Below are 12,900 nucleotides of genomic sequence, written 5' to 3' on the forward strand. Positions count from 1 at the left end.
TCATCGCCCGGATGAGCCCGGAAAGGGATAAAGACAATGGTCATGTGGGGAAATATGAATATATTCACTGGGACCCACACCCACAAAAGATGGAATTCCGAGGGGGTGACATGTTCTGTAGGCATGTGCGATAAATTATCATGTGCGAGGAGTCAGAATTTTTCCCACCTCCAAAAAACGACGAGAAGGTGTCTGTAATTGGTAGTCAAATATTGATATTTGGATGGATTTGCTGGCAGACAATTTTATGATCGCTGAATTTATTTGATTCCTGCAGTGCGCGCCCTCGAATTGAAGCCATCATAAATTTCAATTGTTCTGTATCGAGCAAATCCTTCAAAGAAAATTTATTTCTGCTCCTAAAAACGTTTTGTGCGAAAACTCACCGGTTTACGAAATTAAACGAGTCGAGCCAAATTTTTAGAACTAATAAATATAATCCAGTAAACGAAGGGAGGGCTGGAAAACGAAAACATTCTTACACAACCCCGTAGACATACATAAAAAAAATACAATTTAAAAGAATATTGCAAATAAAGTTGAACATAAAAATTATTTTTAATGCGGTGCGTTTACTTTGAATTACTTTTAAGAAAATTGGGAAAACAAAACAAGGAATTCCGAACACTCTTAGAAAAAGGAACGGCCAATAAAATGGTAAACCAACGAAATCATAGTACAATAATTTTTATTTAAATTAACTGTTTTTTTCTTCTTGAACATTTTTTTCTTACGGACTTTCGAGAATTCGAGAATTTTGTATGACCCAAAGCCTTGTGCGGATACGCTCCTTGTTAAAACATTTCACATATCCCAAAGTACATTTGGGATCAGCATATAAACTCAAACATTTCGTTATATCATTTAAATTAAAAGCTGAGCTGACAATAAAAAGTACACAATAAACATTAACTCTCCTTGGAGCTCAACAATTCAAAATTTCCTTTGTATATCCTGGTCTGGTTGGGCCGTAAAACATTTAATAACAACCGAATCGGCCTTTTGATATGCCCAGCAGACATTTCTTCGGCCAACAACCCTCAAAATTGGGAGTTTAAAATAAAGAAATACTTGGCAATTGAAAGCATTGAATCATTTAAAAGTAACTAGTGGGGAAGCAAGTTGAAAGCACCAAAGTGGCACTTTGTCGCATTTTATGTTTACTTGAACTGACCGCACTAAGATCCTTGCAGAATCATTCCAATTGTATCTTTTGTACGGCTGTGCATCTCCCCACGAAGAAAGTAAAGTTTGTTGTCCCTTTTTTATGACCAAACTGGACACACATAAATTTTCCATCTCGTCTCACATGTGTCGTGACCATTTTCCCACGTTTTCCAACGCAGGGCAGGGAAATCAAAAAGGAATTATTCCTGACCCTTCGTGGGGGTGGCACTTGGGAGTGGTTCTGATTGCCCTTTGTATAATTTCCATTTAGTGTTTAAGCCAACACCTCAAAGGACCCGCAAAAGGGTCCAAGAACTGACGAAGATGAATACTCCATTTGATTTGCATACGGTTTGGATTGAGGTTCGGGAACCAGACAAAAGCCCTTCCACTTGCTGACAGCCATTGGCTGACCTAACGACCATAAATTAAACACGCTTTTGATGTCTTGGCCGGCTAGAATGTTTATTTACTTTAGTTTGCAGTTTGCAGCACAATGTTTATCCGTAAAACTCGATTATAAGTAAAACCAACCCAAAATAAATACCACTTCCGGAGGTTTTGGCTTACATGATTGAACCTGAAAATTAATTGTAGTGTCCAGGGGTTGTAGATGGCGGAAAGTGCTAAATAATTTGCATAAATTACGGTGGAGGACCAAGGCACAAACATATCACCCGGCAATAAATTCAAGCCAGACGCCTGGCTTAAGTCATCAAAATGGCAACACCACAAAGAAAAATGGCCGGACACAAAGGGCAAAGTTTTCGGGAAAGAAAAATGAAAAAAAGTAATTGACCAAATGTGGCTTGAAAAACCAGAACTATGTGGCATTTTTGAGCCAATTTATTTTATCTAAGTAAATTTTTCTTAGATTCAAAACATACAAAATATATTTGATAAAGATTTTGCACGCTCTTCCGAAAGCATCTGCATCCAAGTCCTCCAAATAATTACTCATCCCAAAAATAGGGTTTAGCAACTTCGTCGCTTGAAAAGGAAGCGTTGGATCTGCCAAATGAATTATGCTGCAAATGCCTCGTTATTAATTAGACTCATTTGCCACTCGAGTTCAGTCACAGATTGTAACCATGAAGACACCTTAATTAAATGTCTGTCTGCGGTGGATGAGTTCCAGATTTAACCGCAGAGTCAAAGTTTTTCGAACCATCCGAAGGGTGGTTGTGCCTCATTTTTGTTGCCGCTTTGTTTTTTGCCAAAATATTTGCATATGAGAGATTTGCCGACTCTACCCTGATGATTGGGTTCTTGTCCCCTGGAGACTTGTCATTTTCATTTCCATAAATCAATTTGTTAATTAGTGCAGGCACTTTTGGTTGCCCGAAGTAGACAATGGAGGCGATTAGCCATCAGTTTTTGGTAGATGAGACATCAAGTAACCAAATGTTTTGGCTGGGGGTAATTATTTGTAGAAACCGGTTTCTTATGGGACTTAAACAAATAAATATAATTTTTTAAGGAGGGATTAAACTCACAGACCATTGTTATTATTTTGCACAGTGATACATCCCAGTTCAATGAATTGCATCAGAAAATTTTGCATAACCTATCCTAAACGTATTTAGATCAACTGAAGCATAAATAAGTCCCATATTCGTTTACGTATTGAAAAACTAAGCTTTAGACTTCTTTATTGCAATTTCTACCTCCAATAAAGCCAAAGCAAATAAACAAATAAAGCTGCCCAGCCAATCAACAATCGAATCTTTAATCCCATTTAGTTTGCTCATCGAACTAAAATTACTTCAATTTATTTTGATGGCCAATATAAAGGAAAAAAGCGTAAATAGCTGGAAATATAAATATTTAATACGTCATCTGAACGGAAATCTTTAAAATGCAGGGGAACTTTAAGCTGCCACTTTAGCCACTTTACGGCGGGGAAAGAGAAGGCAAGTAAAGAGAGCGAGACGGAAGCCGAAGGATGTGGATGGCATTTAATGTCACTTGGGCGCAGCCATCAAGCATAAAGCTCTTGTATCCTTCCACCTCCTTGAAAAATAACAGTTTACACAAGAAAACAAAACAAAACCCACCCATAAATGCAGAATGGGGAACCACATGTGAAGTGTCCTGGCTTTGACTTTGACTTGAGGTGCATCCTCCAAAGTGCGCCAAAGTGAAATGCATTTCAGCAACAATTGTTGCCAGCTGTAAATAAACACGACTTGCCACGCCCCCTCTGACATGGCTAGCAAACAAAAAAAGCAAGCACTGCAATGATAATAAGGTATATAATTTAATATCAATCTGACAGCCAAACACACAGAAGGCAACAAGTGCCCCTGCGACGAAAACGACCCAGCGTTTATGCTGCAATTTCCTTGTATCCGTTCTGGAAAGGTAAATACCCTGTAATGGCTACCGATTGGCAATAAGTTTGGTACCCTGCAGTGACTTGGGGAAATTAATCCCAAAAGGAAAATGCGCAGCTCGCCAAGAAAGAGAATGTACGCCGCATATTTTCTTCATTTTGTTTTTTAAATTAGGTAAATAAATCATAAATTAATTGATCAATAATTAATAAATTATAGTGAGAAAAATGTGCGAACACGTTAAATGGCATATATTTTGAGCACCTTGATTACCGATTTCCAACACTACTTATTTCAATACCTCTTGCCAATGAGGACTTTGTTTTCATTGGTAAAATATATCCAATGTTTGGTAATTCTGACATTTGTTTTTATTGATTTACTCATGCGAAAAACTAATCGGTTTTGGTAGGGAAAATATAAGGCATTCCTTCATAATTATTAGCCACGAGAATAGGGTATCCTTTCATCACTCTCGACTGGAAACTCGCTTTCTGGGCGCTGCTTCCTTGTAATTTTTCCTGCCGTCGTTTTTGTTGTTCCTGTGCTGCACATGCCCCGCGCACTTCACTTTTATACGTATACCTATAGATATGGGTATATATGAGTATGCATTGTCTGTCTGTCTGAGGTACTCAAATGCCACTCTTTCGATGCGAGGCGATGCGATGCGTTTCTTCCTTTGGATCCCATTTTGCTGCTTTTCCCTTTTTTTCCCCATTTTTCCTGCTAACCAAATAAATGCAGTTTGTGTGTGCGCCTGCACTGGTTGTTTGTGTTGAGCCAAGCAGAACATTTCCATTTGAATGTTCTTTTAAGCGAAAACAATTCTTTTCTTTGTTTTGCCTTTGCCTTTGCCTTTCTGCGAGTTTTTCAGGTATATGTAAGTGATACGCCCAACCCCGCTGATTTCGCTCGAGTGTTTAGCAAATTAGATCATGGATTTTTCCTCTGATTTCTTGGGGTTATCATCGCGTGGATATCATCAACGGACCCCGCCCACTCACCTGAACGCCCACGAAGGTGATTTCTTTTGTTGTGCACTCCTTCGTGGATTTCCCTTAAATTTCTTCTGCTGGCTTTTTATTTTACATTTTTTATGCGGCAACTATAAAAAAGTTTTTACATTTTTTACTGCACTTATTTCAGCTTTCTCTCTTACTCTGCGCTGCTTCAATCCCATTTTACTCTGTGGGTAACAAAAGAAGTTTTTTGACGGCGAGTGCATTATATTTTGGACTCACGGCGAGAAGTTGATTATATTGATTTGTGGAATTGATTTGGCGGAGCATTCAACAGACACTCCTTTTCTCTATAAAATATTCCTGGCATGTGGTTCACAAAAAGTTAACCGATTGCTCTTAGGGTCATACGGAGTTGTAGGACGAAAAGTCCTTTTCGTAAGATCAAAAAATAGTCAGATGAAGAATTTAAGCCTGATACATATTAGGTACGATTTTATATGCAACGTTCGCTTATAAATGTAACAATTTTAATAATGCGTGGTGGGAACAAGCTTAAATATTTAATTTTTATTAACAAATTAAGCTGACTAAATAGACTGGGTGGCACACACTTCTCAATAAGAAATTGGTCAAGGTCAAGTCTAAGCCAAGGCAAGAAAAATAAAGAAAAGGCAAGAAGCAAAATCTCCCTTCGAATTTTGGTATTCCCCTGTGTTGTGCGAAAATTCAGAAATTTAAAATAAACCCTAGTTGGCTATAAAAACAAATAATTATAATAGTAGTTTTTCTACTTCTTTTAATTATAAAATGTGCAAGAAATAGTTTATCTAAGATGCCTGCAGTTTCACTTTCCTAAAGTAAATTATTTCCCCTTCAATTTATATTGTTTTGTTTTCGAAAACTTTCCTGTCCGAGTTCGAAAAACGTAGGAAAGGCCACAACACTGCGAACCACCCCCTGAAAGTTCGAACTCCAAACGTAACGACGGGGTAAAAACGTAATGCCAAAACGTATGTAACATGCCACAAGTGTGACTCTCTCTGCATTTCGTTTGAGGAAACGTTTACTGCACGTGATGAAAGCAGACATAGTCAGCGCGATAGAGAGTGAGAGAGAGAGGGAGAGATGGAGTGAGAGAGAGAGAGGGACAGATGGAGCGAGAGAGCGGTGGGAGAAGGGGAGAGAAGATGGAAAAGAGAAAGCGGGCGAAGAGGGTTGCTAATTCTCCCGCCGTTTCCCGGGTATAAATACAGGCGCCCTGCGAGCTGAGCTCCTCAGTCGAACGACAACTCGCCAGGAGTTCAGATCAGGAAAAGCAGGAAATCCCCGGCCACACAACAAAGTTATTGAGTGCCATTTTTACGTAATATTTTGAGGGTCTCTAATATGGCGATTCCATTCTTCGAAGAAGACCACGTCTCTAACTCGGAAGCCAGTGGCGATCAAGTGGATAGCCCCATGGCTTTCTCCGTGGATCCAGGACATGATCAAGTGGACTTCGAAGGTCCTCCGCCTGCAGCAGAGGAAACCCCGCCACCAGGAGCAACAAGTGAGCCAGTTGCGCCTCCGAGTGCCGAGGAGCAACTGTTGGCCTGGAAAATCCTGGCCATCACCATGTGCAAGGTCCTGAAGCAATTTTACCTACAGCACAAGTCATCCGGAAAATCCAGCAAACTAAAGGCCACCGTTCAAATACAACCGCAGGCGCAGTAAAAATTTCCAAGAACAAATTAAGCAACAACTAAGGCTCCTAAAAGCGCAACTTGTGATTACTTTACGTTGGTGAGAACTAGCGCAGCCCGAAAATTCGAGAGAGAATGAGCGAGACAGTGACAGAGAAATGTGAATCAATTTCCCAAGGAAAACCCAAAAACCAGATTAACTTTTGATACATGTATTTTCTTTGCTGGAAATTAAGCACATAGTTTCTTATCCGTCGGGATAAAACAAAATTTAAAACTTTGGATAAGCGCAAATGTGATAAATAATTTTGCTAAAAAAATTTACAGTCCAAGTATTTGTTTAGTAAACTTATTTAAGTTAGTTTTACTTGTTTAACGGAATAAGTTAGGTTCTCGTACGAGGTCGGCCCAGTGCAAAGAAAAATGAAAGAAAAATCCGAACAAATTTTGGAGAATGGTCTGAAAAGATGAAAACAAAATTTTTTAAGCAGCAGCTAGTTTTCAAACCAACTTAGTTGATAAGCCAAACTATTCTATATTCTATAACTACAAATAGTTACAACTTTTTTACAAACAACTCTCTTGGTGTCTATTTATGGGGAAATTTAAAAGATTCAACTTCCTAGGTAGAGTGCTTCTTATACTTAGCAAATATTTATGGAAATATATTTTTAAAAATTAAAACATATTTTTATATTTACTTTGCCGTCGATATATAAGCTGTGTACGTGTCAATCTAGTTTAAGCAATATGTGGCTAAGAATCTATGCAGAATAAATCGAAGATTAGGCGCTCTTCGCGTAACGAGCATAAACATAGTACAAGTTCAAAAGTAGAAATATTTACACACATAAATACTCCAACTTCACATTCTTTTAAGCAATTTAATGTAATTTAGGCTAAGTAAAGCAAATGGTATGCATACAACTGAAATAAAAATATTACTAAATTGAAATGGGCTCATTTTTAATTCAAAATGTATATTCAAAATGTCAAATAATTTATTTTCAGATTTTTTTGTCTTGGTTCTTGCGTTGTGGTTTTAAATTTGTATCAAGGCTAAAAAAATATATGTTGGGCACATAATATACATCGAGGCTACATTGGAGGCTAACACAATGAAAAACTAGCTAATTTACCCAGAACTTTCACTTTCGTTCCATTGATAGTCGTAATGGACCTAATCATCGTTGATAATAATACTTTGCCACCTCAAAATGAGTGCCACTTTTACCCCTCAACCAAACATGAAATGGTTACTGCCGCGGCGGTAGAGATCAAAGCCGTTTGACACAAAGGACACTGAATAATTCCTGAAACTCTCATTCCGTTTTTCCGGACTCATGCAATCGATGCGAAAAAATGTCGCGTGGCGCCACCCAATGAATTTAAAATCTGCCTTAGGGCAGGGCTTGAAAAAGGAGATGACTGAAATCTTTCAACTTTCCACTTTTAATACGCTTTGTATGGCAAATAATACTGCAAAAGGATGCTGATGCTAAGCCGCTTTTTAATTTTCCAAAATCCAAATAGAAGATTCTCTAACCGCCGTCCACCGAAACCATCAATCAATGAACGGACGGATCCATAATAATATCAATCAGGGCAAGAACTGGCAAAGAACAAATACCATTTGCCAAATAAACTGTTCCCCAGCCCCGAAGACGATTTTAAAATTTTTTGATATTTTTCTTCCAGGCAGATAAGCAGAAGCCAAAGGATTTCCCTTTTCCTTTTTTTTGGAAATGCGCATTATGAGGACGGTTAACTGTCTGAATTCAATCAAATGTCCCCCCGGGAATTTGCACTTTTGTTTACCCGAGCGTCCACACATGATATCGTATCCTTCATCCTTCAGCAACCCTTTCTCCGGGAGAAAGCGGTGAAAGGCTCAAGTGCATGTGTGTTTTGCGTGCGTCCAGCTGGGATTTTTATGGGGTGGAGCTGGAATGGTAAAGTGACCCGTAAACAAACAGTGTTAGATTTTTTCAGCATAAGCAACAGATTTACTTGTGCGTTTTAGAGGGTATGTGGAGGTGCATTTGAATTTGAAAAAATATATATCTTCAATTCTGCAAAAGAATAGCTATTCTAATTGATGATAATAAGCCAATAGAATAAATAATTTAAAAATATGATTAATATAACCATGAACTAATATGAGCAATTGCTATTAAAATTCTATATATTTTATATATTCAACAAAATTACGTTTGTGCGCTTCTAACGAAATTATGCAGTACCAAATTGTCTGTTCTATTTTAACAAAACTTTTTTCCTTTTAAAAAATTGCCGTCTGCAAACAACCATATCATCCAGCATATAGTTAGGTATCTGGCTTTTTGAGTGCCTTTTGAGGCATTTTTAACTTAATTGAATGTACACAAACTTACTAAGCAAATCAATTGCTTTCCTTATTTTGCCGGTCGTCCCGAGGGTAAGTAATGTTTGCAGAACTCAAAGGGAACTCGAAAGTATATAAAACGAGATTATTAAAAATATATTAGAGTTGCCTGGGTCCTAATGAAGGGGGGGTCCACTTATTTTTTCCTGTCAGCTACGTTGGTTTTTATTTAGGAACGTGCTCAAGTGCAGATTCATTGCAATTTGGTTGTTCTTCGGGTCGGATTTGTGGTCATCATTAGTGTGCTTTATTGAGTGTAAATAGAAGTAGCAACTCTGGCCGGGTAGCTTTAAGCGCAAATACTTTAATCCCCTCTCTCAAGGTCGCCCTTTGTGAAAAAACTGCATATGGTGCATCTTTGAGCACGTTTCGGTCGGAATTGCATATGCTGAACGAGAAAAACACGAATGAAAAAATGTGAAAAATCCAGGGGACCCAGAATCGGTGCCAATTTGCTTACATCTTTTGTTTACGCTATTGCAAAGGGTGAATGAGCAAATCTGGGTCAAGGTGAAGAAGCATCAGGCACCGAAGTGCACTCAGCAAACATAAATTGAAAGTGAGACTCCAACATGTTTTTGGTACGACGCTGCAGCTGCAGTTTGTACTTTTCAGGGGGAAGTCAGCATGTGTGTCAATGGCTTCTTAGTAAGTTTGAGAGGAAAATTCAAAGGCTTTCCGTGTATTAAAGTGCACCTAAAACTGTATATAGCGCTCTGAACAATTCGCCCAATCCGTAAATTAATAGAAAACTGTTGATTTCATAACAAGTAACTATTTTTAGTTTATTCTTTGGTAAATCCGTACATAATTGTGTTCAATAAAATCTATGTAAGCTTAATATTATACATTTCTAATGGTTATCGTGGTCCAAGTCCCAATACTAAAATATATGTCCTTGGATTCTATAGCTGAATAGATTGTTTACAACAATATAAAACATATTTATCTCAATAGGCATTTTTTAATGAAAATTGTGAAATAATTTTTAAAATCTCTGCTGGATTGAAAATGTCAATGAAAGGCATGGGGACTTGCCCACTTTGCCACCCACTTCCGTTCGATTTCAAGGACCGACGTGGGTTGCACTTCATCATTACAATTAATACAGAAAGTGCAGCAGATCAAAATGCGAATGCAAAGTGGGAGGAGGTGGGCGGAAAATGGGGAAAGCGCGGACAAAAGGCGCGAAAGACAAAAGGCGGCGACAGTCAAAAGGCAAAAACAACAACCACAAGTTGCCATTGCCATGTCAAAGGTAATGACAGAAGCCAAACAATTGAAAAGTTGTAACAAACAGCAGACAGCGAAGGCAACTGGAGCCAGGGGCAAAAACAATGAGATTTCGTTAGCTTTGGCATCAGAAGTAAAAAAAATACCTGCGTGTATGAAAAATGCTTGAAAAATCACAGAAATATTGCAAGGAATTGTCAAAGCAAAAAGAACTGGGGATACAGATGTATAAAAAAGTTGGCAAGCAATTTTCTAGCAATATATTTTCCGCTGTTGAGCAAACTTTTCACGCGTTTTTTGATGTTTCCCCTTTGCAAAAGTGCAAAAATAACAAGGAAAAATGGCGTAGAAATATTTAATGAGGCCAAAGTGCAAAAAGAACTTGTAAAGACCAAGCCAGCCAACAAAAACCTAATTTAATAATCAAATAAAATGCTGGTCAAGGGAACGGTCTCTGGGGAAAAAAAGAAAATGGAAAAGCAGGAAACAGAGCTATGCAAATGCCGCAGATAAAGAGAAAAATGCGATTCGCATAACTTGAGCGATTTGACAAATTTACGAGTGAGTTTAGCGGACTAATCATTAGAGATATCTTCTACCCTCTTTAAAACCCCACAGGCCAGAATCAACAGCAAACGGGGGTAGTGTTGGGAGAAAAGCCAGCGATGAGCTGGGAAAGTGCTTTCCACTGGGATGACAACGCTTCTGCTTTTTTTTTGGCCGCCAGCTCTGGTTTTCCTTTGGGAAATACTCTGCTATGGCATAGTTCACACTCGTTGGCTAATATCAAAATAATTATTTTACATATCTAAGGTTTTTGTATAAAAATAAATTACTTGGAAGATAAATTAGAGAATATATAGAGAAAGGCAGCGTATTATCGAATTTATTATCCGACTTGCTGCTCTAAAAAAAAAGGATATCTAAGAGTATTCCATAGTCACTATTGAGCAATTGCCCTCTTCACTTTATCGTCATATTTTTTCAGCTTTTTTTAGTATAGACATAAAAAATCGCCGAGAAAAGGAAAATCTCTTGCACATAATTTTAATGTTTATCGTCTTTTATTGTCAAACAAATTATTTTTGATATTTCTGCTGCAGGCGAAGCTGCCGCCTCCCCTCGATTTTCTATCAGGTGATTCCGTCTGGGAAATGATTCAGCTGCTGGGTATCCAAGGAGATTCCGAACACACATATCTTGTAATTTGATTAGCATGTGGCAGCACCGGGAACAAGGAAAATGTGAGAGAGAGGAGTCCAAAGAATAATAATCATAAAGAAAATCCAGGAACGACATGCTGATCTCTATCGGGCGAAAGTCAAAACAATTTAATGCATGAATAAAAAATAATTTCCTTGTGAAGACATCCTGCTGCGGAGTTTTATTGGATTTCTGGCCAAAATTAAGTTCATATGTGCGCTTCACAGTGGTGACCCCAAGGACCCCACCCAATAAGAATCCTGCCATTCTCTTATCTTCCTGGATTTACCGCCCTCTTTTCATGTCGTAATACGTGCATGTTTTATTATTTACCCAACATTAAAAGAAAGTTCGGAAAAAATCAGCGAGCACACACGCTGTCATTTTGCATATGAATTAAAACGCCATAAATTAGCAAAGAGCGCTTTTGCCAATTGAACTGCTCGTCCTTTTAAGGGACGAGGAAAGGATGTCGCACAGGAAGCTTTTGTTTGCCTTGCTAATGCTTCGAAGTCTCGCCGGTTGCCGTGGATTAATTCAAAGCCGAATGGAAAGCGGAAAATGAAAAACCGAATCAAAAGCATCGGCAGAGCTGATTTGTTATTTATGATGTTTTCCTAATGATTTTCAAATTTTCGTTTAGAATTTGTGAGTGGAGCTTGAGAAGTTCTTGCAAAAGTTTATCGTAATGGAGTGAATTTATATTAGGTTTAGCTTAAATAGTTAAGGGAAACCGATTGTAAAATACCACGGAATTTAAAGATTCACTCAGCTTTTTATTTTTTTTCATTTTTCTGATGTGATGTTGTAGAAATTCAAAAATGTCCCTGGCATAATTCTCTAAAAAATTGCATTTAAATTCGGAAATATATATTTTTTTAATTTTCTTTAGAAATTTTCAGATGTGATGAAGTAAATATTCAAAAATGTCCCAAGGCTGGAGTTCTAAAGTCCATAACTCAACCTATCTTAATCGGATTTTGAAGTGGCATACCTCTAAATGTTTCTGGCATTTAATTGAATCGAATGCATTTAATACTCAACCCTTAAAAAAGCCGACATAAATTAGTTAGTGCAGTGCAATGGCGATGGCGATGGCTCCGACCCAAATCCGACTTAATACGCTTCGCTTAATTGTTTACAGCATTAACGCAAAAACCTCAGCAAATCCAATAAACAGCCCAGCCCGCCGCACCGAAATCAGGATCTAGCGACCGGGTGGACAGGCCATCAATATTACATCACAACATGGCATCACATAACACGCAGTCAGACCGAAATCGCGGCGACAGGATATGCGAGTATCCTGGCTGAGGAGAGTGCGGAAATGGATGCCGGGCTGGGTGGTTGGGTGGTGCGATGCTGCTGATGCTGATGATTCGGCGGCAAACATTAATCAGCGAATTATCAATGCAAATAATTTTCAACACGCCTGAATGCGATATCAATCAACGGACATCGCTTCCGCTGCAATAACCAGCGAGGACACCAACAACACCGCCGCCGTGCCAAATACATACAAGTATGTGTACTATAGCACACCGAACATCCCAGTCTGGGGCACTTAACACACAATTAAGTGCAAATAATTGCGAGCGCTGCATATAAATGATTTGTTTAAGCCAACATGACGTGGGATAAATCACCCAGCATCTTCATTTTGGGCACAGTGGGCCGAAGTGAACGAAGGTCGCAGGAGTTTGAAGTAAGTGGATGTTGGGGTAAATTAGGAGATGGTCAGCCAAAAATCGAATCAGCTTAAATGGTTCCTGAGTAATGTGCATTTTTCATTTATTCCTCCATATCATCACCATAGAATATTAGACACAAATGTCTGTAAACTGCATTTTACTAGTAGTATTTCCTTTTTGGCCACTGCTGCAGCGAAGAGGCCTACTGCGAATAATGAA

The 12,900-nt window shown here is 38.4% G+C and overlaps 1 protein-coding gene across 1 annotated transcript; it reads left to right on the plus strand.

The window, feature by feature from the left end:
* Nucleotides 1–5,735: 5,735 nt before the first annotated feature.
* LOC113564034 lies at nucleotides 5,736–6,485 on the plus strand. The gene has a single exon (XM_026978195.1). It carries the CDS (start codon nucleotides 5,855–5,857, stop codon nucleotides 6,179–6,181), a length of 327 nt encoding a protein of 108 aa, XP_026833996.1. The 5' UTR covers nucleotides 5,736–5,854; the 3' UTR covers nucleotides 6,182–6,485.
* The last annotated feature ends 6,415 nt before the right edge of the window (nucleotides 6,486–12,900 follow it).

This window comes from Drosophila erecta, unplaced genomic scaffold (assembly GCF_003286155.1).
Source record: "Drosophila erecta strain 14021-0224.00,06,07 unplaced genomic scaffold, DereRS2 tig00000036-arrow-arrow-pilon, whole genome shotgun sequence".
Lineage (NCBI taxonomy): Eukaryota > Metazoa > Arthropoda > Insecta > Diptera > Drosophilidae > Drosophila > Drosophila erecta.

Coding starts and splice junctions, on each gene's coding strand:
- LOC113564034 (XM_026978195.1), top strand. CDS start 5,855: ATGGCGATTCCATTCTTCGAAGAAGACCACGTCTCTAACTCGGAAGCC.